This window comes from Cucurbita pepo, chromosome 1 (assembly GCF_057944985.1).
Source record: "Cucurbita pepo subsp. pepo isolate OVF chromosome 1, ASM5794498v1, whole genome shotgun sequence".
Taxonomy (NCBI): domain Eukaryota; kingdom Viridiplantae; phylum Streptophyta; class Magnoliopsida; order Cucurbitales; family Cucurbitaceae; genus Cucurbita; species Cucurbita pepo.
In genome coordinates this window covers 1,866,571-1,894,132 of record NC_141798.1, presented here as the reverse complement: position 1 = coordinate 1,894,132, position 27,562 = coordinate 1,866,571, and the positions used below count along the sequence as shown (strand labels likewise).

Sequence of the window (27,562 nt, the reverse complement as noted above, 5' to 3'; positions counted from 1 at the left end):
CACATCGATTAGAGAGAGGAACGAGATAAGAATATAAGATAAAGAAAAAAAAGACGGAAATTTTCTTTTCTATTGTCTCGACACCGACTTTATTCTTATTTTGCTTCAAGACCACGGCTCGAAGTTATTTAACGGTACGTACAATCATCTCTATTGGTACAAAGACAAAAACGAGAAGAAAAAAAAAACGTGTTTTCTCTAACATGAACAGATAGCAATGTCATGAAGCTAAGTTATGTTGTTGCCAGATTTCTCATATGCTTCAAGCTAAATTCCTAATCAAACATATAACCTAAAACCTACAAGTATCTTCATCTGTCAACAAGTTCACAGCCTCTAACCAATGAACGCTTTCAAGTTTACAGCCACTACATAACATAACATAACACGACGTGAGATCTATGTCCAAAAATTTGACGAACGGATTCAAAAGCACGACGAACGACGTTAATCGATTTCACATATGGTCCTCATGGACGTGGTTCGGCACTTCTCCTTGGCTGTCCAGGGGCATATACTGTGCCATAATAGCTCTGATCTCAGAATCCATATATGCCTGCACAAACAAAATCAAAGATAGTCTATTCATAGCCTGATATATCGTGTACGTGTCGGTATAATCTCGGACACCTCTAATCCAGGCACGAGGTTGGGTCCTTTTCTATATGGATATTCCGATTCTAGAAGACGGGTCTGCCTAGGTTTTTCGAAATTAGAGAGGATGTCGAAAAAAACATCTGTCCTGTCTGTTTTAGTAATAGAAGCATGCTATCAAGTATGGTCGTTTCTTTGGTTCGGAAAAGAAAAGCTTATTTTAGAGATCGATAATACTCGAACACGAACAATACGGTAGCAGCCGAGCAGAAAATAGCTTACCCTTAATCTGTATTTGTATACCATATATGCTCCACCAGCAGCAATAGCCAGGCCTATCAAGATGACCCAAAAGAAACTCCAAGATGATTTCACTGCACCAGCATGCTTACCTGCACAGGATGACGGATAGATGAGAAAATAGTTGCATCTTTCAAGTGTTCTTGGCTATATTTTTCGTTTATTACTCGATATGCGAACTTTGAGAGCTTATTTCGTTCGTATGAACGGTGTTAAAATTCGTATGCATTCCAAATGAAGTATCACAATTCACGCATTCGTGAAAGAGATCGGGAGTGATTGGACTTCCTTTACTAATATTGTGAGATCTCACATCGGTTGGAGAGGGGAACGAAGCATTCCTTATAAGGGTGTGGAAATCTCTCTCTAGCAGACGCGTTTTAAAACTGTGAGGTTGATGGTGATATGTAACAGGCCAAAGTGAACAATATTTGCAAGCGGTGGGTTTTGCCTGTTACAAATGGTATGAGATGCAGACACCGGACGTTATGCCAGCGAGGACGCTGAACCCCCAAAAGGGGTGGATTGTGAGATCCCACATCGGTTGGAGCGGGGAATGAAGCGTTCATTATAATGGTGTGGAAACCTCTCCCTAGCAGACGTGTTTTAAAACTGTGAGGTTGACGATGATACATAACGAGCCAAACCAGACAATATTTGCTAATGGTGGGCTTGGGCTGTTACAAATGGTATCAGAGCCAGACATCAAGCAGTGTGTCAGCGAGGGCGCTGACCCCCAAGGGGGCTGGATTGTGAGATCCCACGTCGATTGGGGAGAGGAATAGAGCATTTCTTATAAGAGTGTGGAAACCTCTCCTTAGCAGACGCGTTTTAAAACCGTGAGGTTGACGACGATACGTAACGGGCCAAAGCGGACAATATTTACTAGCGGTGGGCTTGGACCGTTACAAATGGTATCAGAGTCAGACACGAGACGGTGTGCCAGCAAGGATGTTGGACCTCCAAGGGAGGTGGATTGTGAGATCCCACATCGGTTGGAGAGAGGAACGAAACATTCATTATAAGGGTGTGGAGACTTCTCCCTAGCAGACGCGTTTTAAAATCGTGAGGCTGACGGCAATACATAACAGAACAAAGTAGACAATATTTGTAAGCGGTGGACTTGTGCTGTTACTAATATGACCTGAGAAAAGGTCGTAGACCCATAGCATACGACGCCCTATAGCAATTTCCGAGGGATGGAACATGAACAAGTATAGAAGTTAGACGACAATAATTAAATCGTGTCGAAATTTATACTTACTTATGCATGTATCATGGTCCCTCATGTATAAAAGATCACCACTACAACTGCAGTCATAGCTTCCCCACGTATTCGTGCAGCTACACTCGGGACATTGACAAGCCTTCCTCTCTTTGCATTCATTAATATCTGTTTAACGAAAAGGACAAACAAAATACAAGAAATTCAAAAGTTGTAAGTTACGATATGCTCGAGCCTCACTCCGCACTAACCCGAAGAGAAGCGTCAAGAGACAACCACAGACATAAGTTATTACGTTTTCAACTTAAAGACTTAAACCCGGACGTCGGAATGTTTCACCAGCCATCCTAACCTTACACTAAGGCACCCCATGGTGTAGACCTTATTGAATATTGTAGAAAGAAGATAGTAATTACACAAAAGCCCAATCAATGGAAGACTAAAAGGAAGCTTAGAAAGGTCTCGCTCCGACCAAACCCAAACTATACTCGTGAAAGTTTGCTAGCAATGAGAAAACACTGAGATTATAAGATCCCACATCGATTGGAGAGGAGAACGAGTGCTAGTGAGGATGTTGGCCTCGAAGGAAGTGGATTGTGAGATCCCACATTGGTTGGAGAGGGGAATGAAGCGTTCTTTATAAGAGTGTGAAAACCTCTCCCTAGTAGACGTGTTTTAAAAACCTTGAGGGGATGCCCGAAAGGGAAAGCCCAAAGAGAACAATATCTGCTAGCAATAGGCCTAGGTTGTTACAGGGACGAACCTCCCCCCCACCCCGCTTACGGCTCTTTACCCCAACCCAACAGGATCTAGAAAACCATGAACGGAGCGTTCCAACAATCGAAGTGTGTTTACCTTCACAATTTTTGACACCATCACCTCTAAATCCTGGAGGACATTTACACTTAGCCTCCCCATTATCCTGTTTCAACAATAAGAAAAAAGTTATAATCAACGAACCTAATGAGGAAAAGGCAACGGAAAAGCTTTCAAAGAACTAACCACACAAGCAGACATCGAACGTCCATTACGACTTTCTTGCCAACAACCGCCATTGTTTACGTTGCACCTTCCAGGCCCTCTAGCTGCCAGTCCAAGAGAGACAATATTAGCTGTCGTGTTGTAACGTACGACGGAGTGGCAATAAATTGTTGCACAAAATGATATTTTCATATCTTGTAAGTGATTTAAGCAGAGGTCTTGACCCCTCTGTGGCATAATGTTCTATCTTACAGAAAAAGGAAATGATGAAGCTAATTGTGGTTACCTTCACAGATGGTGTAACCATCTCCTTTAAGCTGCACCCCGTCTACCAACGGGCACTCACAAACCCTCCCACGGTAAGTATCCTGAATAAACGCGCGAAATAATTACTGAAAGCTAAAACAATCAAATAGCTATATAGAAACTCGATACGAGGCGAACGAGTTGTTTCCTACCTTGCAAGCTGTAAGATTGGCTGCCTTATTATCCTGCCAACAACCACCATTATTCTCCAAGCATTCATTTGTCTCAATATCTGCAATGAATCATACGCCGCTTGAGAGTTTTTCAGCAGATATTGTCCTCTTTGAACTTTCCCTTTCGGGCTTCCCCTCAAGGTTTTAAAACGCATATGCTAGGGAGAGGTTTCTACACCCTTATCAGGAATGTTTCGTTCTCCTCTCCAACCGATGTGGGATCTCACAATCTACCCCCTTGGAGACACAACCTCCTCACTGGCACACCACTGAGTGTTTGGCTCTAATACTATTTGTAACAACCTAAGCCCATCGCTAGCAGATATTGTCCTCTTTGGGTTTTCCCTTTCAGGCTTCCCTTCAAGGTTTTTAAAATGGGTTTGCTAAGGAGAGGTTTCCACGCCCTTATAAGGAAGATCTCACATTCCACCCTCCTTGGGGGTCCAATGTCCTCACTAGCACATTGCTCGATGTCTAGCTCTGATACTGTTTGTAACAGCCCAAGCCCACCGTTAGCCGATATTGTCCTCTTTGAGCTTTCTCTTTCGGACTTCCCCTCAAGGTTTTTAAGACCCGTCTGCTAGGGAGAGGTTTCCACACCCTTATAAGGAATGCTTCGTTCTCCTCTCCAACCGACGTGGGATCACACACATATCAACTAAAAAAACTTATCCATGTGAAGAGAAAAGGCAACTTACCACTACTCAAACAAATAGATGGCTCAGTGGATTCCTCAAAACCTGCACAAATGGCCTTCAAAACAGCACCCTTAGCCAGCTTTCCTGCATGGACAAAACTATGTTAAGGAAACAACCAACATTTTATCCAAGGACGACAATAAGCGCAAGCACAAACCTCGATACTGCCGATTATTGACCACGAGAGTTGGCAATATGGTTACATCGCCCCGTGATCCCTTCCCAATCTAAAACCAATAAATTTTCAGGCACGACGTTGCTGTTAGTATTAGATTAATAGTTTTCAACAAAGAACTCGAAACAATTGCTTTAAATAATAGCACAACCTGAGCTTGTTGCTCTTCTTTGAGGACAGGATTTTCAGAATCAGCATTTGGGTCTCCCATGCACTTTTCTATTGCGTCGACATCGAGCCCTGGGAAAAAGGTCAGACAAATACTAAGGGACCATTCACCGTGATAAACGACCGACCACTATCCTTCACGACAAAAAAAAAAGGTACAAAACATTAATCACGAACCGAGTGACTTGATTACAGAGTGAGCACAGTCCTGGTTGTACTTCTTCTCCTTCATGGGACATCGAATTTGAAAATCAGTCACATAGTCCCACCAAACCCAGGGCTTTCCACTATCATTTGCAGCTCGAAAAACACATAGCTGTCTCAGGTTTTCAATAACTACATCTTTTCCATCATATCCCGACCTAAAATCCTGCTCGGGATCAGGAGCACAGTATCTTCCATGATTGATGCACTGTGATTTGCATTGTCTGCTTAAGGTGAACGCCTCGGGACAAAACCAAGTTATATAATGCGGCGTAAACTGAGTATAGTGACGCCTCTCAAGTATCTGTGCAGCACCCTTGAATTCTTTCAAAAATTCCATCAACATGTCACACTTGAACCCACATTCATCGTTACTATTAGTCCAAAGCTCGTATTCCACACGGTCATCGGGATGCGGAACAGCTTCTCGCCAGTCAAGACTCAGGCTGACCATTTCCCCAGCATTGATTTCTTTCTTTAACTGTTCGCTGAAACTCTTTCTTATAAGTGCAGACGGTATGGTTATATTCTGTACGTATGTCGCAGTCGAACCATCCTCTTCAGGTGAGTCCATAGTAATTAATGGCTCATCGAGATGGTCTGCAACAAGAACTGCAGAAGCACCGACCTTTTGAGCGTTCCAAACCTTAAGAGCAAATAAACAGTCTGGAAAACGGGCAACGAAATAAGATATCAGACAAATTGCTAAAACCATTACAAGAGCATTGACATAGGGTTCATAAGGAAATCTTATAGTGAAACAAAAGTACATCAAAACCTACATAAAATGGTTCTGAACTGATAAGTTACTTCCATGGTATGTGCAAGAATTATCGAGCATAGAACGAAAAACGTTAAACCAAGTAAGATTGCAAAGACATAACGATAGTAAGGACGGGATATCCCCACCCTCTGAACCGGACGTGAAGGTCTCCCTTCATCGGGCTGCTCTTGCTGAAATCATTACCGTTCAGCCACAAAAGCCTTCAGCATATCAGCCTCTACAAAACCCAATGTGCAAGAGCAACAGAACCACAACTACAGAACTAGTTTCTAAAAGCGTGAGATGCCACATCGGTTGGAGAGGGGAACGAAACATTCTTTATAAGGATATAGAAACCTCTCCCTGGCTGACACGTTCTAAAACCTCAAGGGAAAGCTCAAAGAGAACAATACGTGCTAGCTGCGGTTTGGGTGTTTACAAAAAGTGAAGAACAAAATTCTCAGAAGAAACACCCCATCAATCAGCCATTAGAAGCCAGCAGACCATCAACCAAGCTAAAAACCCAGTTCATCATCAACTAGAAGTATGAAAAAACAAGAACTAACAAACCAAAAAGACATCATCAAACCACCAGAAGGGTGTTCTTCAGGAGCTAAATCAAACCATTCACGTATTACAACCTAGATCAACAAAAGGGTAACCCAAAATCACCATAACCAAATCAATTTAACCTTAAAAAACACGAAAAAAAAAGCAACAATCACAAGAACAAAGTTACCTCCACGGTCAACCATGACGAACAGAGGAAGAGACCCTGGTTTCGACTGGAACGAAACATGGAAATCACTGAACTCTTTACACCCTTTTTTATTCTCCTTAGGATAAACCAACATACCCGCCAAGCTACCTCCATACTGAGGAATCCCAAAATTTCCAATGGCAGAATCGTAAGTTCCCCTGATTCTCTCAGGAGAAGTAACCCTCAAGCTATTTTTCTCCACCACAAACTTCGCCGCCGACAGGGGAACCAGACATAGCAGCAGAAGCCATGGAAATGGAAAACCCCCCAAATTTTGGTACCCCATTAAGGAAAAAACTCGTGGGTTTTGCTCAATCCCTAGATTTGATTCTAAATCTGTCAAGAAATGGCGAATCGCACAGCTCAAAGCTTCCCAGTTACTTGAATTTTCAGTTCTTGGAAGCTTTAGTCTCTCAAAAAGATTCCATGGCGCATTGGGTTTAGACTTTATGAAAGGGAAAGAGGAAGATGATATCTATCTTTATTGTTCTTACATTTGGTTGAATTTAATTAGAATTAATTACTTTATCTTAATCCTTATTTTAATACAATAATCTTACTAATCTCCAATAATCAAGCTTGTTGGACCCAATCTTGGAAGTAGTTCATATTTTAATCCAAAATTTAAACAAAAATAATTATAACATGAAAAGTTTCAAATAATTTTTTAAAATGAAAAATTTTATAATATTTTTTTTCAGATGAAACAAAACGTGTTTGGTTATTGCAGTCTGCATTCATGCTAATTTGTATTTTCCTTTGCATTTTAATTATTGCTGTCCTTTTTTTTTATTTATTTTAAAAAAGGTATTTCACTTTAACTTTTTTTAATTTTAGCAATAAATAAATAAAACAATTATTATTATTATTATTATTTTGTGATATAATGTAAACTCTAATTAAAGAAACAATAATTTTAAAGCATAATAAATTTATATTTAAAACTTAATAATTACGGCGCCTAATAAACGCTAATAACTCCTTCAACTAATAATCGTCTCATTATTTAATTTTTTTTTTAACGTTTAAATTGAGTGGATAGTTTATGAAATTATCATCTTTTCTAAACTGCATTAACAGTCAGGAAAAGATTTGTTCCCTTCTGATATCCAAAGATTCCCCTTTGAACAGACTCTTAAAGGTTAGGTTGTTGTCTGCCTCTACAGAAGAGGTTGACTTACCATTTTTTCCAGCCACATAGCGAGTGATGACTCAACCTACTTATTCTTTCACTGTAAAGTTGGTAAAGCGGTTGGATGATCAGCTCCTCTTCTTTACAGTCCAGCTGCTTCATTCATGGACGGTTTTTAGCCCAAAAAGGAGCAGAAACTCTTTTTTTTTTTTATTCTTAGTCAAATTTAAAAAACCGTTTTTGTTTATTTTAAAATTTAGTTTAAATTTTGACCCAAAAATAATAAAATAAAATAAAAGATAAGGGCAGGAGCCCTACAATTATGAAGCATCCACATCAAAGGACAAAGATTTGTCCTACAATACAATAGGATACAATAGGGTTCCCCACGAGCAAAACGTTCCGTGGGAATGATCGAAGATATTATTGGTGGAGGACCTTTCTTTTCAATTTGAACCATAAATTTTTTTTTTTAATGTTAATATAGGAATGCACAACCATACATTTGGACGCCTCATTTGAGGTCGACAAAATTGTTCTAAAGAAACCTTCCCAATGTCTTTTAGCTCTCGTCGTTTTCTCTCTCTATTTTCTAATTTGTTGGTCGTTGCTCATCATGGTCATTGACAACAGGTGAGCGTTGTGCTGAAGCAGTTTTTTGAGCATGTGACAACATGGAATCTTTCAACCATCTTTGTAACAAGATTCTAGCCCACCGCTAGCAAATATTGTCTGCTTTGATCCATTATGTATTGCCATCAGTCTTACGATTTTGTGACAACAAGAAGTCCTCCAACTTTATTTCTAACAGTCCAAACCCACCGCAAGCGCGTTTTTGCCTGTTACGTTGTTAAGATATTACATCACGAGCGGTTTTGAGTTATTCACTTGATTTTTTTCCTTAGTAAGAAACTATACATTCTTGTCGGGTATCTATTTTGAGTGTCGTGAATCATTTTGCATTCCCATCTCGTTGTCCAATATTTTCCAAAATGTGTTCATAATTGTTCTTAGAATTAAAAAGTCAAACCAACCAATATTGACTTTGGAGTCTTATCATTTAATAGCCTCACATTAATTAATAAGGGGGGGAGAGAGAGAGAGATCAAAAGGGAAGTTTTTATTCTGCAGAAAAAAAAAAAAAAAAAAAAAAAAAAACTCCATAGCTGAAGAGATCATCATCCATCCATGGGAACATGTTTGATTGTTCATGTTCCTCTGTTTTCAACGCAGGAGCCATTGACACAGAAGCATGGAGAGCAGATGGAGTCAGTTTTACATGGCACAAACGTAGCAGGACAGGTAATCGGAGTTGATGACGACAGCTGAATCGCCTCATCCCCGGCGGCGCCCACGGTGGCGGATTGAGCTATAACCACCATCAAAACCATCATTGCCACAAAACCCACCACCCTTTTCGTCTCCATTTCTCTCTTTTTCGAGTTCTACTTGCTTTTCCATGGCTTTATTTATAGCAGATTTAAGCCGCCAATCAATGAATTTCATCCATATTCATACCCATCTTGTTTGACATTCATAGATCGAGGACAACTTATTTAATATTACCAAATGTGACTTTGATTCAATGTACCAACAACTTTCTCCAATAATGTCTCTAAATTTAATAATTCTCTAGAGTCTTAGTAATTGTGACACGAGGAGGTTTACAAGACAATCGTCTGACCCTACAATATTTGACCGAAACGTTCCCGAAATAAGCCACCGTAACTTATCAGCGCTCCAATTCGCATGTTATTATCAATGCCTACTACAGCTTTCCAGTCTAGTTTTTTCACCTGCACCATGGAAATAAGATCGATTTACCACATAATATTGAGTTTCAAGATCGACAACCGAACCTCGAATGAGATAGGTTCTTATGAAATGCAGTAGTTTGGGTCGAACAGAATCAGGCAATTCAATTACATTGAGTTGTGACAAACAAGAAGAAGCAGGAGAACAAACAGGAGAGGATGTTTTAGGAGAACACAAGCTACATCATTTCAAATGCTTCAATATTTTAGTCAAACCATATTCACTAAAGACTCAACAAAATCAGATGGCATCTAATTATTCCATACCCTATGAAGCAAGAAGAGCTTCAACCTTGGCGATTTGGTCCTCTTCGTTCTTCGGGGTTGGACTCCGGTTAGCCTCGTGAAACAGATCGTGCTTCCATTTCTCTACACGGGTACCACCACTGGCTGGATATCCTTGCCTCCCACCAAATCTGTCTCTTCCCCTGTAATTCCCACCACCACCTCCATTGCCATACCTTTCTCTCACCGAGTACCCTCCTCTCTTCATCTCATCCCTTTTGGAAGCCATATCTCCAGTAACGTGCTTACTAAGTTTATCGGAGTAACGGGTGTCACGGCCTCTTTCTTCTCTCCGCTCTCTTCCATCCTGAGGCTGGTGTGGATCACTCAGTTTCTTACTCTCTGATGCCATACCTGCTTTCTCAAAATTTTCATTGTCAGGGGTAATCTTCTTCTCCCTAAATGTAGGCCTTTTCCGAGCAGGAGCTGATGAATCAACCTCCAGTTTTGAGGACCCGTCACGAGTCCTTGTGTGATTATCCTCTTTCACGGTTTGTGGTATCTCATCTCTTCGCTGTGAATTGTAAGTTGCTGTCTTTCCAGATGCCCTGTCACTATTCTTATCCTGTTCCTTTGAATCCTTCCACCAACCCCGCCCTAAAAAGGAAAAAAAAGATGCTAAATCATGAGAGGAGAAGCAAGAATAAAAAGGTTGAAGAGATGTTCTAAATTTTCCCATGCAAGACACTGTCATTATACAGGTCCAGAAGAAAGAAACGTAACCTCTAAAAGATTGTATATATAACATTTGGGCAACAGTGAAAAAATAAGAACGCATCCTCCATTTAAGATGAAAGGCAAAAGAACACCATATCAAAACTGCACTAGTTTCTCTCCCTAAATTTAAATTTGACACTAGAATTGTGTTGACATGCCAATGCCTATATTACCACTGATCCATGAGTGCGAGGGAACAAAAGGGTAAATGCATTTACTACAAAAACAATAGTATCTATTTAAGAGGGTCGATATAATAAGAATAATAAAACATGCTTAATTGCTATGATTAGTAATGTTCTGAGGAATATACTAAAACAGTGTTATAATATAAACACGACCATTGCACAAGAGAAAAAATAATGAAAAGAACTCGAAATAAGTTGAAATTTGGGCTTAAAAGGGAGTAAAGAAACCCACCACTAGATGAACTCCGACCAAAGCTTCGACCAACTTGCCCGGCACTACCACGTTTGTCGTGCTGTTATAAGACATGCACAGGCAAGCCTAAGAAGTTATATACACGGATGCACTTGAAGGCACAGGGCTGAACAAGATTCCAATTACATCAGCCCGGCAAAAATGTTGGGTAAGCTAAATTACAACAAAGAACGGAAAAGGCAGGAGAAGGGAGGAGAGAGAAATAGAGAATTATTACTTGCTAAGCTATTTAATGTTATCGATATGGATGGGGAAATTCCACAGCTATGTAAATATAAGATAGCAAAAGAATATATTAATATTTGTTTGACCCGACAAACATCCTTCGAAAGCCATAAAAACATGCTACAACATAGTTTTAAAAAGTGTGAAGAGTGTCGCTGAAGCATCTCGCCTTGCACCTTACTGAGGCGACCCACATCAAAGTGCATGCCTTAGGCTTTATTTTATTAAGGAAGAAAATGCGCTGGGGGGATGTCTACCTTAAACAATCTCTTCTAAAAAATCCCTTATTTCACTTCAAAACAACATTGACTGAAACCAAATTAGAATCATGCTAATTTTATTTTTAAAACTAAATAAGAAAGAAATGATCAAAATTAATTGAAAATTAGTAGCACAAACCTGAAAATAAGATCGTGATCGTGGTACTTCAGTGGGATTCAATGAACGTTTAGTCCCTCCCTCTCTCTCATCACTGTTCCTGTTTGCTCCTTTGCTAACCCCACCTTCTGGATGAGAATCAAGTGCTAATGAAGACTCATGGGGTGTCACATCTTGTCCCTCATGTCGCAGCTCATGCTTCTGATCCCGATCTTTATTATCTTCAACATGAGAGCTAGAGTTTCTAGATAACTTCTCCTCTAATGGCTTCCTGTCCCTCCTTGACCTCTTTGGACTAGTAACAACAAATAACATATTTAAGTCATATTAGAGCTCCATGATTAAGTATCAGATGGTACTTGCATGCATTAATCCCTTATTAATCTGAAGTATTATTTTGAATTAAATATGAAGAAAAAAAAAAAAAAAAAAGAGGAGCTTCAGAGCCCTCACTTTTGACTTCGAAATATTTGTTTTGGCCATTTTGGAACTGGGGAAATTTAATTGGCATGATGCAGGGCTGATAACAACGACATACTACCAACTAGCCATAAAAAACCATGAATTAATTTGAAACTAGAACTAATACACATAAGCAACTACGAGACTGAGCATTGCCAAAGCAATTGTCCGATCATTTCTTTGGTAACAATCAAAATATATGTTCTTCGTAGCTTGGAGCTAGAAATATACATATATGCAAGCAACCTTTTTCTAAGAATACGCAGGTCCTCTCCACTGAATGCTCATTCAATCAACTAAAAGAATCTATAAAAGAAATGTGTGTTCTAAATTGATTGGCAAACTACAATTTTCACTCATACATTCAACATTCAGCATCCAACAATCAACATTCAACCATCAACCACTTCGACTACACAGTAGCATACACTTCAGAGTCCAAGCACTTCAAAAGACATGTGAGCACTCGAGTGCATAACATGGAAATAAACAAGGTAATATAAAAAAACAATATATAAGGAGCTTTCACCAGTGACCACCAATGTAGATACTTACCCATTCACACCTATGAACTTCACAAGCACAAATGCAGACAAAGGGGCATAGATACAACAAAAGAGATGATACGAACACAGCAACACATTAATTTCTATACACTATGACATGGGTGCATCACATTTTTTCTTATAGAAGATGTGTACATATTGGTATATTTAATATTTCAAACTAGATAAAAACACAAAGTTGACATTCAAAAAAACAAAAATATGTTTCATCAAGAACACAAAAGGCCAGGTCAGTTGACAATAATATATATAGATATATATATACACACACTCTAGAATTTGGTGTGTCGGATAAATGTCCATCACATGTCAATACATATCCATGTCAAACATGTGTCCATGCTTCCTATCTAAGAACAAACATTAATCTTTCAAAATACAATTTCCAATCTCACTTTTACAGTTTTGTTGATGAATAACCTCACATCATTAGAGTGAAAAATAATGGAGCATAAATGAACTAGTTCGTCCTTCCATACAAAAGAAATACTGAACTAATACTATTTACAGCTCAAATTTACAAACTTCGTTAAACAAATAAAACCACCTCTCACGTCATTAGTGAGAAAATAGCGGAGCAAGGCTTAAAGACAGTACAACCAACATAAGGAGGGAATGAGTTAATTTCTATTCCATCTTCCAAAAAAAAAGATCTCCAAAATTAATAAACTAGATCATCCTATCATACACGAGCTCCATAAAACCCAATTCCCCGAGACCCATTTAAACATATCATAACAATCGACACTGTAACAATAGACAAATCAAATTGAACAAATTTACGTTCCAAACAAAAATGAAAGAGCCATAATCGAATATGAATAAGAACGCCAAATGCACAGTGTTCCTTCCCATCAAGATACCATCAAACAAACTAAACCACACGCGACGTCACTCAATCAAATTGGGGGAAAATCATGGAAATTCCAGAATCTAAACTGAAGCAGACACAACGACAATCCATTTAAACCGAACAAATTCTTATAGATGAGGAGGAGGGGATGCAATCGGAAAAGGGTATGAGGAGGGTACCTGGGTTCTCTATCGAATCTGGAACGGTAGCGCTTGGAGTCGGATTCCCGAGCTTCACGGCGTGACATTTGCTTTCCCGCTCTTGATTATGTCAAAGAAAATGGAGCAAGAAAGTGAAACACAGAGAGAATGGGAAGTTAGGGCTTCGTCTCGCGGGAATCTGGAGAAGTGATGATGATATCGCAAGTAATCCTCAAAATTGCATTTTTTTTTTCTTTTATTTAATACATAAAATGTTTATTATTATTACTAATTTTTAAATATTTTCTATAAATTTTAAATTTTATTGTACTTTCTCACAACAATAAAATTTTAATTAGATAATATATTTTAAATTGTTTGAAATAAATCTTTTTTTTTTTTTATTTAGAATTGATGTTAGTAATGTGTGTAAATATTTAATATTTAAATTTCATTAATTTTTAATTTTTAATAAAAAAAATTATTATCAAATTCGGATATTCGACAGTGATCATAAATATTAAAAAAAGAATTAAAAGTTTTTTAGGTCAGTCTTTATTTTATATAAAGTAATTTAATAATTTTAAATTTTCATCGAACTAAAAAAATTAATAATAAATTCCACCGTCGTGTCGGGTGCATTCAGCGACAGCTTTCACGTATTTATTGCGTTAATTCACCAAGTTGTTTTTCGCGGGACCCTAAACGACGTCGCTCTTTGTTCTTCTTCACCGGACGGCTCGCCGTTTCGCACGCTCCGCGGCTTCGGCTCTGGTTCCGTATATTTCTTGTACAGTTCATAAATTTCAGGGAAGAAGAAGAAGAAGAATCAAAATCAAAGGTTCAAAACGAGGGTTGACGCCAAAAGGGGTCGTGAATCTTTTTTCCACCGGTCATTAATTATTATGGCGGACAAGAACAGGATAGCCTCTCCGCCATTCGACCAATTATGGCATTCCATTTGCCCTTGATTTCCTTAATCGATTTGTTTTTACTCTTTTCTATTTATTTTTGAGTCTATGGTGTTTCCGTTTTGAAATGCATGTGAGATATGGTTTCGACTGGGGGAATTTCGTTTCCGGGATGTGTGCCGCCGCCGCCGCTCCGCCACAAATCATTCTCGCCGCCATCGGCGTTTGGGTTTGCAAGGTTTTCCAATGGGATTAGCTTCAAATCAATGGTGGTTGTTTGTGATGGGGCTGAGAAAAAGGGTTCGAGGGCGGTGATTGTTAATGGGAAGGTCGATGGTTTGGGTAAGAGTGAATGCGAGATTGATTTAGATGCTACCTTGGGCAATGGACATGCTGGAAACTCTGGTATTGCTTCAATTTTGATGTCTGTTGTTGGTATAATCTTGATTCAGGGACTTGATTTTGGTTGAATCAGAATATTTGTCTTGTTTTCTGAACCATCTCATTGATGTTTCTGGTGTTATGGCTGTCTTGCTTGATTCATTAGATAGCACAAACAAGATATTGGAATAGCAAGAACCTTATGTTTGTATCTATGTCGATCTTAGCTATATTCTTATGTAGAACTCTTTGAAACGCTGATTTAGTTGCAGAACGTTTGAATTGTTTCTATGTTGATATAAGCTCATATAGTGGTGGTGTCTGATTATGTTCTTGTTTGTGTGAGATTCTTGTCTTAGTTTAAGCTGTCAAGATTACTAAGATGCTTTTCAATCAGGGAAAAATGCTGGAGTGTTGTCGACAGTAGGAAATTCTACCAATATCAAGTGGCATGAATGTTCAATAGGAAATGTTGAAAGACAGAGCCTTCTCAACCAGAAAGGATGTGTCATATGGATCACAGGGCTCAGTGGCTCAGGTTTGTCTAACCTTTTCCTTCTGCTTTTACACCTTAGTTGTTATTATCTATTAATCATCGTTTAGATTGTATTCAAATGAAATTAGTCTTGGAGTTTTGGGTATTCATTGGTTTGGCTGGGTTTGTTCTTTGATAGATTTTTTGGGTTGTACGTTTGTTCTGATGTAACAACCCAAGCCCACCACTAATAGATATTGTCTGCTCATGGTTTTAAAATGCGTCTACTAGGAAGAGGTTTTCACGCTCTTATAAGGAATGATTCGTTTCCCTCTCCAACCGATGTGGGATCTCACAATCCACCCCTCTTGGCGTCTTTGCTGGCACACTGCTTGATGTCTGGCTCTGATACCATTTGTAACAACCCAAGCCCACCGCTAATAGATATTGTCCGCTCATGGTTGGAAAATGCGTCTACTAGGGAGAGGTTTCCACACCCTTATAAGGAATGATTCGTTTCCCTCTCCGACCGATGTGGGATCTCACAATCCACCTCCCTTGGGGGCCAGTGTCTTCACTGGCACACCGCCTGATGTCTGGCTCTGATACCATTTGTAACAACCCAAGCCCACCGCTAATAGATATTGTCCGCTCATGGTTGGAAAATGCGTCTACTAGGGAGAGGTTTCCACACCCTTATAAGGAATGATTCGTTTCCCTCTCCGACCGATGTGGGATCTCACAATCCACCTCCCTTGGGGGCCAGTGTCTTCACTGGCACACCGTCCGGTGTCTGGCTCTGATCCATTTGTAATATAGCCCAAGCCCATCGCTAACAGATATTGTCTGCTTTGGCTCGTTACGTATAGTCGCCAGCTTCACGGTTTTAAAACGCATATGCTAGGGAGAGGTTTCTACGCCCTTATAAGGAATGTTTCGTTTCTCTCTCCAACCGACGTGGGATCTCACATCTAACCAAAATTATCCTTGTTCCTTTTGGATAATAGACGAAACCCAACCATGAAATATATGAGTCCGATTGATTTTGACTTTTCAGGTTATGTTTGAAAAGATTTAGTGAAATAGATAGTAAAAAATGTTGGCTTGAAATATATAAATTGGGTTTGAGACTTTTTCAACCTGACCCAATTTTAGCTAACTTGCAGGGAAGAGCTCTGTGGCTTGTGCCTTGACTAAAAGCTTATACAAAATGGGAAAGTTGGCTTATATTCTTGATGGGGACAATGTTAGGCATGGCTTGAATCGTGACCTTGGATTTAAAGCCGAAGATCGTGCGGAGAACATAAGGAGGGTTGGTAAGTCCTGTTCGGGAAGTTCTGTTCATTTACAACACTTTGGATTTGGCTGTTCATGATTCCTAATTATACCTCTTCCATAAACTAGGTGAGGTTGCGAAACTGTTCGCAGACGCTGGAGTTATTTGTATTGCTAGTTTGATATCTCCATATCGAAGGGATCGAGATGCCTGTCGTGCCATTTTACCTGATGGATACTTTATTGAGGTATTTCTAAATTTACGCATACCATCGATTTTGAGTGGACTTGTATTCTACCTCGCCTCGCCTCGGAAACATATATGACAAAAATATACTAAAAATATACAGGTGTTCATGGATGTTCCTCTTGAAATTTGTGAAGCACGAGATACGAAGGGACTGTATAAGCTTGCACGGGCGGGGAAGATCAAAGGTTACTGCGATTTGTTATCGTCTTACTTAGAGTTAATTGATATCAAATAGGCTTAAATATGCTCAGAATTATCATAGTTCATCCATTGACTGAACAAAATCTCATATGTTTGCAGGCTTTACCGGTATTGATGATCCATATGAAGTACCATTGAATTGTGAGGTAATTACACTGTCTAGTGAAAAATGGAACATTTTAGAACAACTTGCAAAAGATAAATGCTTCTACTACTTGGCGAATGATTCTCGGGTTAAATTATAAGTTTAGTTCTTATAGGCCCCGGATCTTCAAAAAGTTCATAATTAATCTCTGAACTTTCAACTTTGCAACTAATAGATATTTGATTGTCTGGTAGATCAAAACTTGCTCGACATTCTTTAGAATTCATTGTTAACTAAGTTGGAAGTTTAAGATTCTATTAGACACGGAATTAGAAGTCTTAAGAACGTTTTAGATATTTGAAAGTTCGATGTACTAACGCACTTGTTGGGTTTCAGATTGTACTGAAACACAATGGAGGTTCCCCATGCGACATGGCAGATAAAGTGATGAGTTACCTTGAGCAGAAGGGCTTCCTGAAGGCTTAACTCAGAACACAATGAATAAGGGGCCTCAACAACTGAAGTTTTGGTTCAAATTTTCACTCTGTTTTAGAGCAAATCCACTTTAACTAAAGTTTTGGCTTTGCTTCTTGTCTTTGTTACGTCTAGTTTGCTACTCCTTTGACCTCTTCTTTCTCTGAATACAGATAGGAATGAAGGTTTGACATAGAACGTTGTCTGAAAAAGGTTGCATGTGATGATAGATCAATTCATTTTGCTATTTTGCTATTTTTTTCTCTTTGGTTTGTGTGATGTAGAGTTGTTTGAAACGTGGTTGAATGTTCTATACAAATGAGTATACGATGAGTGCACGGGTCAGCTTGTGTGCACTTCGACTAATAACAGATATCAAGGATATCGAACCTATAAAGATACGTCATGCCTATGTAAACTTGTAAGTGGAGTGATTGCCATCACCACTCACTCATTCTCAATGTTGTACCACTTTTCCAACCAAAATGAGTATTGTGTTAAGAGATTGGGAATGGGATGGTGCCCTTAGTTGGAAGTCACCCATCTCTCCACACATCAATGCTTAGCATGTGATTCTCCTCTATGCTTCTTTGATTGCACCTTTTCCATCTTTCAACCTAATTATTTGATCCTCGAGATAAGTGGGATTATGCGTCGACTATACGGAAGGGGGAGTTAACGATTATTCGGGTACGTAAGCACCATGTTTTTAGCCTTGAGGTGACAATCTTGTTTCTATAATAGAACTAAGACTTATTTTGTATATAGACTTCAACGACATTCATATTGAAGTGTATCGTAAAATAACACTTCTAAAATGACCTTTTAATCTAAATAGAAAATGGCTTTTTAAAATACATGTATTTCTAGATATAAGATTATAAGATTGAAAGTTGAACTAGTTCCATTATATAAACTTCAATTAAATCAATTCAATTTAAAAACCTCGAATATCCAGTATACTAACACACAATTGAATGTTCATGTGACAAATTTCAAACACTTTTTTAAGGTCGGAGATTAAATATACACAAACTTACAAGTTTAAGAACGACTAAATATATAATTTAACCAAGATTAATTAGAAACACAAAAACATTTTATTTACAATAATGTTCCAATTATATTACAAGTAAACGATATATTTTTGTAATTTTTTTAGTACAACAAATATAAAACATGGTATTTGAATCAGCAAAAGATGAGCTATCTCAACTTGGCAATAAAAACTTCTCCTATGCACAACGTGGACTACATGGAATAAAATTCTCAACTGAATCATTAACGTTTCTATCAATATTTTCATAAAATTGAGCTCTTAAAAAATATATATTTTTCATCATTCCTATAAAATCTACTACACCAAAATCATATAACACAAGATTTTTCCTTAATGAGTATCAAAGTTTATTAGAAATTACCACACTCTAACAATCATACAAACAACAATGTAAAAGGATGATAATGTAATTCATCTAAAGAAACTTAAAATGGTTAACCAATCATAATTTAGAAAAATCTGAGAAAAGAAAGATACCAAAAATTCTAAAAAGTCAAATATTTCCATAAGATAATAATAAATCCAAAAATTGAATTAATATATAATATGGGGAATTTGTCAGTACAGTCACCAAAACAAACATTGCTTTCAAAGGCAACTTTGTTCTTCAGTTGTCATCTCAAAGTGATGAACATTTCCAGAGCTCTCAGCCTCTTTTTTCTTCCCTTCATTTTGATATTTTCAGGTTTTTTTTTCCTCTTACTGTTACATAAAATAGCACTGATTTTCTTTAATCATTCATTTGAGTTAACAAAATTGGTTTTGAGAGATATTCAGGAAAGTTCATAACCGTCCGAAGTTTTTCCTATGATTATTATGCAACAACTGAGGTAAGTGTAGCTCAAGATCTTAGAATTTGAAGTTGGTTTCGCTTTTGAATTCTATAATTAAAAAACTTCCTATAATTATTATGAAACAACCGAGGCAAGTGTAGCTCAAGATCTTAGAATTTGAAGTTGGTTTCGCTTTTGAATTCTATAATTAAACGTTCTACGGCGATTTTATGGTTACAAATATGAACAAAATTTGCTAACATAAGTATATAATGATAAAGATACATTTTTTTTGCTAAAGTTGAGAAATATCTATAAAACAGTGTCTGGTGAAGCCAAGAGGAGTTCGTAATGGAGGAGGGATCATATTGAATCCAGAGTTCAACAATGGAATTGAAGGGTGGAAAGTGTTTGGAGGAGGCGAAATAAAGCAAGGGTCTTTGAAACAAGACAACCAAATCAATAGCTTCATTGTAGCTCACAAGAGGGCTCACCCAAGGGATAGTCTCTATCAGTTGGTTCATCTCCAACATGGAAAGCTCTATAGTTTCTCTGGTATGGGTCGAACTTTCTTTCCTTCTCTCGTGTTCTTTATTACTACTAGCTATTGATCTACGCGTAATTTATCAGCTTAAGCTTTTAGATCTATGTGCAATTTCTGAATATAAAATTTAATGCTCTTAAATCATACACCGTCTAATCAGAAACATGCTATGAAATAAACAGCTTGGGTTCGACTAAGTGAAGGAAGCGCACCTGTCGCTGTTCTATTCAGAAACAGTAAAGATGGTCAGATTCTTCAAGGTGGTGAAACCATAGCCAAGCAGGGCTGCTGGAGTTTGCTCAAAGGTGGCATTGTCTCTGATTTCACAGGCCATGCGGAGGTCTTTTTTGAGGTGAATAACTTTTGCTTTCACCAACTTGGCTTGATTTAGTAGAGTACGTGGTTGGCCACTAGAGTATGCTGCAACATTCAAGCAAATATTTTTCAAATTCATGCTCCATTCAGAACTCAATGTACTAAATGCCCATAACTTGTTTTGCTTTTGTTTATACAGAGTGAAAATACATCAGCAGAAATTTGGATCGATAATGTCTCACTGCAACCATTTACAAAGGAGCAATGGCGATCCCACCAAGACAGAAGCATTAACAAGGTAATATAAAGAAAGAAATTGGTATAACCTTTGAATGTGTCTCCATATTGTTAGGACAATCAGCTCTTCGTTCGTAAGATATCATCTACTTTGAACTTGAAGTCACATGAATTTACTTTTAAGATTCGATTCAAAAGTCTCGAAATACTGACCTTACAAACTCTTGATCTTCTTCCTTCTTAGCCAATGTAAGATCTTAGTCACAACCTTCATAATCTTCTCAATAAAAGGCCATGTTGAGGATTGTTGGGAGGGAGTCCCACAATGGCTAATTTAGGGAATGATCATGGGTTTATAAGTAAGGAATACAAGTCTTTTGGTCTTTTGGGGAAGCCCAAAATAAAGTCATGAGAGTTTATGCTCAAAGTGGACAATATAATACCATTGTGGAGGTCCGTGATTCCTAACAGGTCATAGAAATGTTCTTTCAAATAATTGTATCTCCATCCACTTATAAACTCGTGAGTTACCACCTCTATAGCCAAGGTGGAACTTCAGTCCCAGAATTAACACGTATACGGAATGATGGAAACGCATTTTGCAGGTGAGGAAAAGCAAGGTGAGGCTGCAAATAACTCAAGCAGACAACAGTAAACTAGCAGGTGCAAAAGTCTTCCTCGACCAGAAAAAACCAAACTTCCCATTTGGGGCAGGAATGAACCACCACATTCTTTCCAGCAAAGAATACCAAGATTGGTTTGCATCAAGATTTTCTTATGCCACTTTTACAAATGAACTTAAGTGGTATAGCACTGAGATAGAACCAGGCAAAGAGAACTACACCATCCCTGATGCGATGCTTGAGTTTGCCAATCAACATGGTATTTCAGTAAGAGGACACAACATTTTCTGGGACAATCCCAAGTTTCAGCCACAATGGGTCAAGTCACTCTCCCCTGCAGATTTGAAGATAGCAGCAGAAAAAAGAATCAACTCCGTGGTTAAGAGATATTCTGGTAAGTTTATCCACTGGGACGTCATGAATGAAAATGTACACTTCAGATACTTTGAGGACAAACTCGGTGAAAATGCCTCAGCAGAGTACTTCAACACAGCACATAAACTTGACAGTAAGACACTTCTTTTCGTGAATGAATACAATACCATGGAACATGCTAGTGAAACGACAGCAACCCCGGCTAACGTAAGAAAGAAACTCTTCCAAATCCTATCGTATCCGGGGAATGAAAATATTCCAGCAGGAATCGGCTTGCAGGGCAACTTCGGCCCTGATCCGCCAAACCTACCATACATGAGATCCGCATTGGACTATCTAGGATCAACAGGCTACCCCATATGGATCACAGAAGTGTTTTATTACAAAACTCCAAATCAGGTAAAACGCAATTTCTTTCAAGCATTTCATCAAACACCTTCCAGACATAACTAACAAAACTTGGTATCTTCCCCTAACAGGCACAATACTATGAGGAAGTTCTAAGAGAAGGATACGCACATCCTGCAGTGAAGGGCATAATCACATTTGCAGGCCCATTATCGGCGAATTTCACTACCCTGCCGCTTGTGGATCTAAATTTCAAGAACACCCCAGCAGGAGACGTTGTCGATAAGCTTCTTGCTGAATGGAAATCGCCCAGCTTGGAAATTACAACCGATGGTGAAGGTTTTGTTGAAGCTTTGTTGTTCCATGGAGATTACAATGTAACAGTGCAGCACCCTGGAACCAAATCCGCCACTTCTGTTAGCATTAGAGTGTCTGAAGATGCCGCTTATCAGACCTTCAATGTCCAAGTCAGAGATAATTGAACCAATTGTAGTTAAATAATAATTTAACTAAATAAAAATACCATGTGTCTATTTTCGTCCATATATTAATAAAAAAAAATTAAAAGTTAATATATTTTAAATAATTAAAAATTATTTTTTAAAATTTATAGAAAATAAATAATAAAAAATAATCCCGACGTAAAATAAATATATATTTATATAGTTGTAAATAAAAAAATATATTTAACATTAACAATAAATTCGGATCGAGTTTAACCCATTTTATTTCAGAATCTGAACCAAAAATCATACCAATTGAATTGTGGTGATTGGATTTTTAGGATCATAAAAAAAAATTGAATTTTAATTAAGCCATCACAATAAATTAATTTTTATTTATTTATTTATTTATTTTTGTTAAAATATGTTAATGGTGAATGGTAAGAACAACCATTTTTTAATGACGTTATTATTATTTATTCACTACAATATTCATTTAAAGACAATGTTGGAAATATATGTAATTAAAATAAATTAACAGATATGATTTTAAATAACAAAATAGCGATTACCATAAAATAATTTCTTTAAATATAAATAAAAATAATTCCCTTTTACCTTCCATTGGTGATCTTAAGAAGGAATGCATGGCTAATTATACAATATTATACCTTTCATAATATATCATAAATTGCCATGCCACAGTTATAAGTAGATTTGAATCCATAACTATCTCGAAAGGAAAGGAACGACTCAAGCTAACTAGACTATGCATATGGCCATTTGGACCTTTAATAAACGAAAATTTTGGCCAATCACATCACTTCAAACATAAGTAGAGATGTCGATGGGGTGAGACGAGGGCAAAGAAATTTTTCTTCATTCTCACAAAATTCCACGTGGAGAACCTTTACCCTGGTTCTATAAAAATAAATGAAAATTTTTGCGGGGACGAAAAGAAAAAAAAAATTATATATATATATATATTCATTTTCAAGTAATTTTTTAATAAATATAATTTCTATTAAAAAAGGAAAAATATCTTAAAAAATCAAAAAAAATATTTCACTATTAATGTTAACATAATTTTTAAAATTTCAAGGGGCAAATAGGGAATGTAATCTCTCTCCCCAACCCAGTTTAGCTAATTGGGTTTCTCACTACTTCTTCCCTCCTTCCCTACTTAGTTTGGGGTGGATCTCTACCATCTCAAATCTGGAGTCATATGAACTAACTCTTGATCTTGAACTTAAGCATGGTTAGATTTCCCTCTGACCCGTAATAATTCAAAAGGTCAATTCGATCCCCTCTCAATCTAACTATTAAAAGAATGGGAACAAACATCACACTAGTACGAAAACAAGCCCTTTTTCTATCAAACAAACGGTGTCGGTTAAGCATATACAAGTCAACTACATACGTTATATTCAAATTTGTGGATCAACAATCACAATTAATCAGTATTGTAAATAAAGATGTAAATAGATAAGAACGGTACAATTTAAGAAACGATGATATGTAGATTTAACCTCAACATAATTTAGGAAAACTCAAAATACACTATTTCTCAAAAAGTCAACAAATCAAACCTCCATAATTTTTTAACAAATACAAGGTTAAGGTTATGTTGTATATATCATGGGGGGATTTTTCATTAGAGTGACCAAAACAAACATTGCTTCTCATACCCAACTTTGTTCTTCAGTTCATTTCTGAAAGAGATGAACATTTTCAGAGCTCTCACCCTCTTTTTTCTTCCCTTCATTTTGATACTTTCAGGTTTTTTCCTCCTTATTGTCACATAATATAACACTAACAATAACAAGTTCGTTTTTTCATCAATTTGAGTTAACAAAATTGATTTTCTGAACAATTCAGGGAAGTTCATAACCATCCGAGGTTTCTCTTACGACTATTCTGCAACAACTGAGGTAAGTGTAGCTTAAGATTTACGCTAAATACGAACAAAACGTGCTAACCTAAGTAAACAATTAACATATATTTTTTTTTCGAAATTATGAGAAATATTATATGAAACAGTGTCTAGCGAAGCCAAGGAGGGTTCATCATGGAGGAGGGATCATAGTGAATCCAGAGTTCAACAATGGAATTGAAGGGTGGAAAATGTTTGGAGGAGGTGAAATAAAGCAAGGGTCATTGAAACAAGACGACGATATCAATACGTTCATTGTAGCTCACAAGAGGGCTCACCCAAGGGATAGTCTCTATCAGTTGGTTCATCTCCGACATGGAAAGCTCTATAGTTTCTCTGGTATGGGTCGATCTTTCTTTCCTTCTCTCGTGTTCTTTATTACTACTAGCTATTGATCTACGCATAATTTATCAGCTTAAGCTTTTAGATCTACACGTGATTTCTGAATATAAAATTTAATGCTCTTAAATCATACACCGTCTAATCAGAAACATGCTCTAAAATAAACAGCTTGGGTTCGACTAAGTGAAGGAAGCGCACCTGTGGCTGTTCTATTCAGAAATAGTAAAGGTGGTCGGATTCTTCATGGTGGTGAAACCATAGCCAAGCAGGGCTGCTGGAGTTTGCTCAAAGGTGGCATTGTCTCTGATTTCACAGGCCATGCGGAGGTCTTTTTTGAGGTGAATAACTTTTGCTTTCACCAACTTGGCTTGATTTAGTAGAGTACGTGGTTGGCCACTAGAGTATGCTGCAACATTCAAGCAAATATTTTTCAAATTCATGCTCCATTCAGAACTCAATGTACTAAATGCCCATAACTTGTTTTGCTTTTGTTTATACAGAGTGAAAATACATCAGCAGAAATTTGGATCGATAATGTCTCACTGCAACCATTTACAAAGGAGCAATGGCGATCCCACCAAGACAGAAGCATTAACAAGGTAATATAAAGAAAGAAATTGGTATAACCTTTGAATGTGTCTCCATATTGTTAGGACAATCAGCTCTTCATTCGTAAGATATCATCTACTTTGATCTACTTTGAACTTGAAGTCACATGAATTTACTTTTAAGATTCGATTCAAAAGTCTCCAAATACTGACCTTACAAACTCTTGATCTTCTTCCTTCTTAGCCAATGTAAGATCTTAGTCACAACCTTCATAATCTTCTCAATAAAAGGCCATGTTGAGGATTGTTGGGAGGGAGTCCCACAATGGCTGATTTAGGGAATGATCATGGGTTTATAAGTAAGGAATACATGTCCATAAGTATGAGGTTTTTTGGTCTTTTGGGGAAGCCCAAAACAAAGCCATGAGAGCTTATGCTCAAAGTGGACAATATCATACCATTGTGGAAGTCCATGATTCCTAACAGGCCATAGAGATGTTCCTTCAAATAATTGTATCTCCATCCACTTATAAACTCATGAGTTCCCACCCCTCTAGCCAAGGTGGAACTTTGATCCCAGAATTAACACGTATACGGAATGATGGAAACACATTTTGCAGGTGAGGAAAAGCAAGGTGAGGCTGCAAATAACTCGAGCAGACAACAGTAAACTAGCAGGTGCAAAAGTCTTCCTCGACCAGAAAAAACCAAACTTCCCATTTGGGGCAGGAATGAACTACCACATTCTCTCCAGCAAAGAATACCAAGATTGGTTTGCATCAAGATTTTCTTATGCCACTTTTACAAATGAACTTAAGTGGTATAGCACTGAGAGAGAACGAGGCAAAGAGAACTACACCATCCCTGATGCGATGCTTGAGTTTGCCAATCAACATGGTATTTCAGTAAGAGGACACAACATTTTCTGGGCCAATCCCAAGTTTCAGCCACAATGGGTCAAGTCACTCTCCCCTGCAGATTTGAAGATAGCAGCAGAAAAAAGAATCAACTCCGTGGTTAAGAGATATTCTGGTAAGTTTATCCACTGGGACGTCATGAATGAAAATGTACACTTCAGATACTTTGAGGACAAACTCGGTGAAAATGCCTCAGCAGAGTACTTCAACACAGCACATAAACTTGACAGTAAGACACTTCTTTTCGTGAATGAATACAATACCATGGAACGTGGTAATAAAACGACAGCAACCCCGGCTAACGTAAGAAAGAAACTCTTCCAAATCCTATCATATCCCGGGAACAAAAATATTCCAGCAGGAATCGGCTTGCAGGGCAACTTCGGCCCTGATCCGCCAAACCTACCATACATGAGATCCGCATTGGACTATCTAGGATCAACAGGCTACCCCATATGGATCACAGAAGTGTTTTATCGCAAAACTCCAAATCAGGTACAAAGAAATTTCTTTCAAGCATTTCATCAAACACCTTCCAGACATAACTAACAAAACTTGGTATCTTCCCCTAACAGGCACAATACTATGAGGAAGTTCTAAGAGAAGGATACGCACATCCTGCAGTGAAGGGCATAATCACATTTGCAGGCCCATTATCGGCGAATTTCACGACCCTGCCGCTTGTGGATCTAAATTTCAAGAACACCCCAGCAGGAGACGTTGTCGATAAGCTTCTTGCTGAATGGAAATCGCCCAGCTTGGAAATTACAACCGATGGTGAAGGTTTTGTTGAAGCTTTGTTGTTCCATGGAGATTACAATGTAACAGTGCAGCACCCTGGAAACAAATCCGCCACTTCTGTTAGCATTAGAGTATCTGAAGATACCGCTTATCAGACCTTCAATGTCCAACTCAGCAATAATTGAACCAATTGTAGTTAAATAATAATTTAACTAAATAAAAATACTACAAGTCTATTTTCCGTCTATTTTCGTCTATATATTAATAAAAAAAAATTAAAAGTTAATATATTTTAAATAGTTAAAAATTATTTTTTAAAATTTATAGAGAATAAATAATAAAAAATAATCCTGACGTAAAATAAATATATATTTATATAATTATAAATAAAAATATATATTTACATTAACAATAAATTCGAATTTAACCAATTTTATTTTACAGAACTCATGAACCACCAAGTTTTCGTTTATTTAAATCCAAACCATATGAATTAGGTTGGGTTGATTGATTTTTTTTGGATCATCGGAATTTTTTTAATATCCCTAATTTTAATAAACAACCGCAATAAATTAACTTTTATTTATTTATTTTTGTTAAAATATAATTAATACAAATATGTCAATGGGTTAATTGTGAATCGTCAATGCATATTTATTTACTTTTTAATCACGTTATTATTATTTATTAATTGCAATATTCATTTGTAGACAAAGTTGGAAATATTATTATTTATTAACTGCAATATTCATTTAAAGACAAAGTTGGAAATATATATGTAATTAAAGTTAATTAACAGATAGGATTTTAAATAACAAAATAGCGATTATCATAAAATAATTACTTTAAATATAAATATAAATAATCCCATTTTAAATAATTCCTTTTTCCCTTCCATGGTTGCTCCATCAAAATTAAGAAGGGATGCATGGCTAATTATTCAAAATTATA

At 37.4% G+C, this 27,562-nt stretch overlaps 5 protein-coding genes and 1 long non-coding RNA gene across 8 annotated transcripts; 3 read left to right on the top strand and 3 right to left on the bottom strand.

The window, feature by feature from the left end:
• Positions 1–173: 173 nt before the first annotated feature.
• On the bottom strand, positions 174–6,825 carry LOC111798363 (vacuolar-sorting receptor 4). Its single transcript, XM_023681458.2, has 12 exons — positions 6,327–6,825; positions 4,798–5,490; positions 4,604–4,692; positions 4,435–4,504; positions 4,278–4,361; positions 3,559–3,638; positions 3,387–3,468; positions 3,122–3,204; positions 2,975–3,041; positions 2,159–2,287; positions 877–986; positions 174–556 (listed from the first exon to the last, which is right to left on the bottom strand). The coding sequence occupies exons 1-12, from the start codon at positions 6,631–6,633 to the stop codon at positions 458–460; spliced, it is 1,893 nt and encodes a 630-aa protein (XP_023537226.1). The 5' UTR covers positions 6,634–6,825; the 3' UTR covers positions 174–457.
• Positions 6,826–8,483: 1,658 nt separating this feature from the next.
• LOC111806780 (uncharacterized) lies at positions 8,484–13,600 on the bottom strand. 2 transcript variants are annotated; one of them, XM_023692246.2, is made up of 5 exons: positions 13,400–13,600; positions 11,361–11,634; positions 10,716–10,776; positions 9,561–10,175; positions 8,484–9,275 (listed from the first exon to the last, which is right to left on the bottom strand). In XM_023692246.2, exons 1-4 carry the CDS (start codon positions 13,465–13,467, stop codon positions 9,562–9,564), a joined length of 1,017 nt encoding a protein of 338 aa, XP_023548014.2. In that variant the 5' UTR covers positions 13,468–13,600; the 3' UTR covers positions 8,484–9,275; position 9,561. The 2 variants fall into 2 exon arrangements, with proteins under 2 accessions (XP_023548014.2, XP_023548006.2); XM_023692238.2 differs by lacking the exon at positions 8,484–9,275 and having other exon boundaries at positions 9,313–10,175; positions 13,400–13,599.
• A 427-nt stretch (positions 13,601–14,027) lies between these two features.
• On the top strand, positions 14,028–17,675 carry LOC111779279 (adenylyl-sulfate kinase 3). Its single transcript, XM_023659399.2, has 7 exons — positions 14,028–14,676; positions 15,050–15,190; positions 16,294–16,443; positions 16,532–16,650; positions 16,753–16,837; positions 16,953–16,999; positions 17,335–17,675. The coding sequence occupies exons 1-7, from the start codon at positions 14,412–14,414 to the stop codon at positions 17,422–17,424; spliced, it is 897 nt and encodes a 298-aa protein (XP_023515167.1). The 5' UTR covers positions 14,028–14,411; the 3' UTR covers positions 17,425–17,675.
• Positions 17,676–18,921: 1,246 nt separating this feature from the next.
• On the top strand, positions 18,922–22,228 carry LOC111804350 (endo-1,4-beta-xylanase 5-like). The gene is made up of 7 exons (XM_023689118.2): positions 18,922–19,157; positions 19,250–19,302; positions 19,569–19,800; positions 19,972–20,141; positions 20,304–20,402; positions 20,947–21,738; positions 21,819–22,228. Exons 1-7 carry the CDS (start codon positions 19,019–19,021, stop codon positions 22,167–22,169), a joined length of 1,836 nt encoding a protein of 611 aa, XP_023544886.2. The 5' UTR covers positions 18,922–19,018; the 3' UTR covers positions 22,170–22,228.
• Positions 19,416–25,637, bottom strand: LOC111804371 (uncharacterized). 2 transcript variants are annotated; one of them, XR_015421574.1, is made up of 4 exons: positions 25,167–25,637; positions 24,604–24,811; positions 20,431–22,080; positions 19,416–20,209 (listed from the first exon to the last, which is right to left on the bottom strand). It is a non-coding gene; the product is annotated as an uncharacterized LOC111804371 (long non-coding RNA). The 2 variants fall into 2 exon arrangements; XR_015421575.1 differs by having other exon boundaries at positions 20,555–22,080.
• Positions 23,852–26,811, top strand: LOC111804360 (endo-1,4-beta-xylanase 5-like). Its single transcript, XM_023689130.2, has 7 exons — positions 23,852–23,909; positions 24,009–24,061; positions 24,171–24,402; positions 24,574–24,743; positions 24,906–25,004; positions 25,574–26,365; positions 26,446–26,811. Exons 1-7 carry the CDS (start codon positions 23,852–23,854, stop codon positions 26,794–26,796), a joined length of 1,755 nt encoding a protein of 584 aa, XP_023544898.2. The 3' UTR covers positions 26,797–26,811.
• Positions 26,812–27,562: the final 751 nt, after the last annotated feature.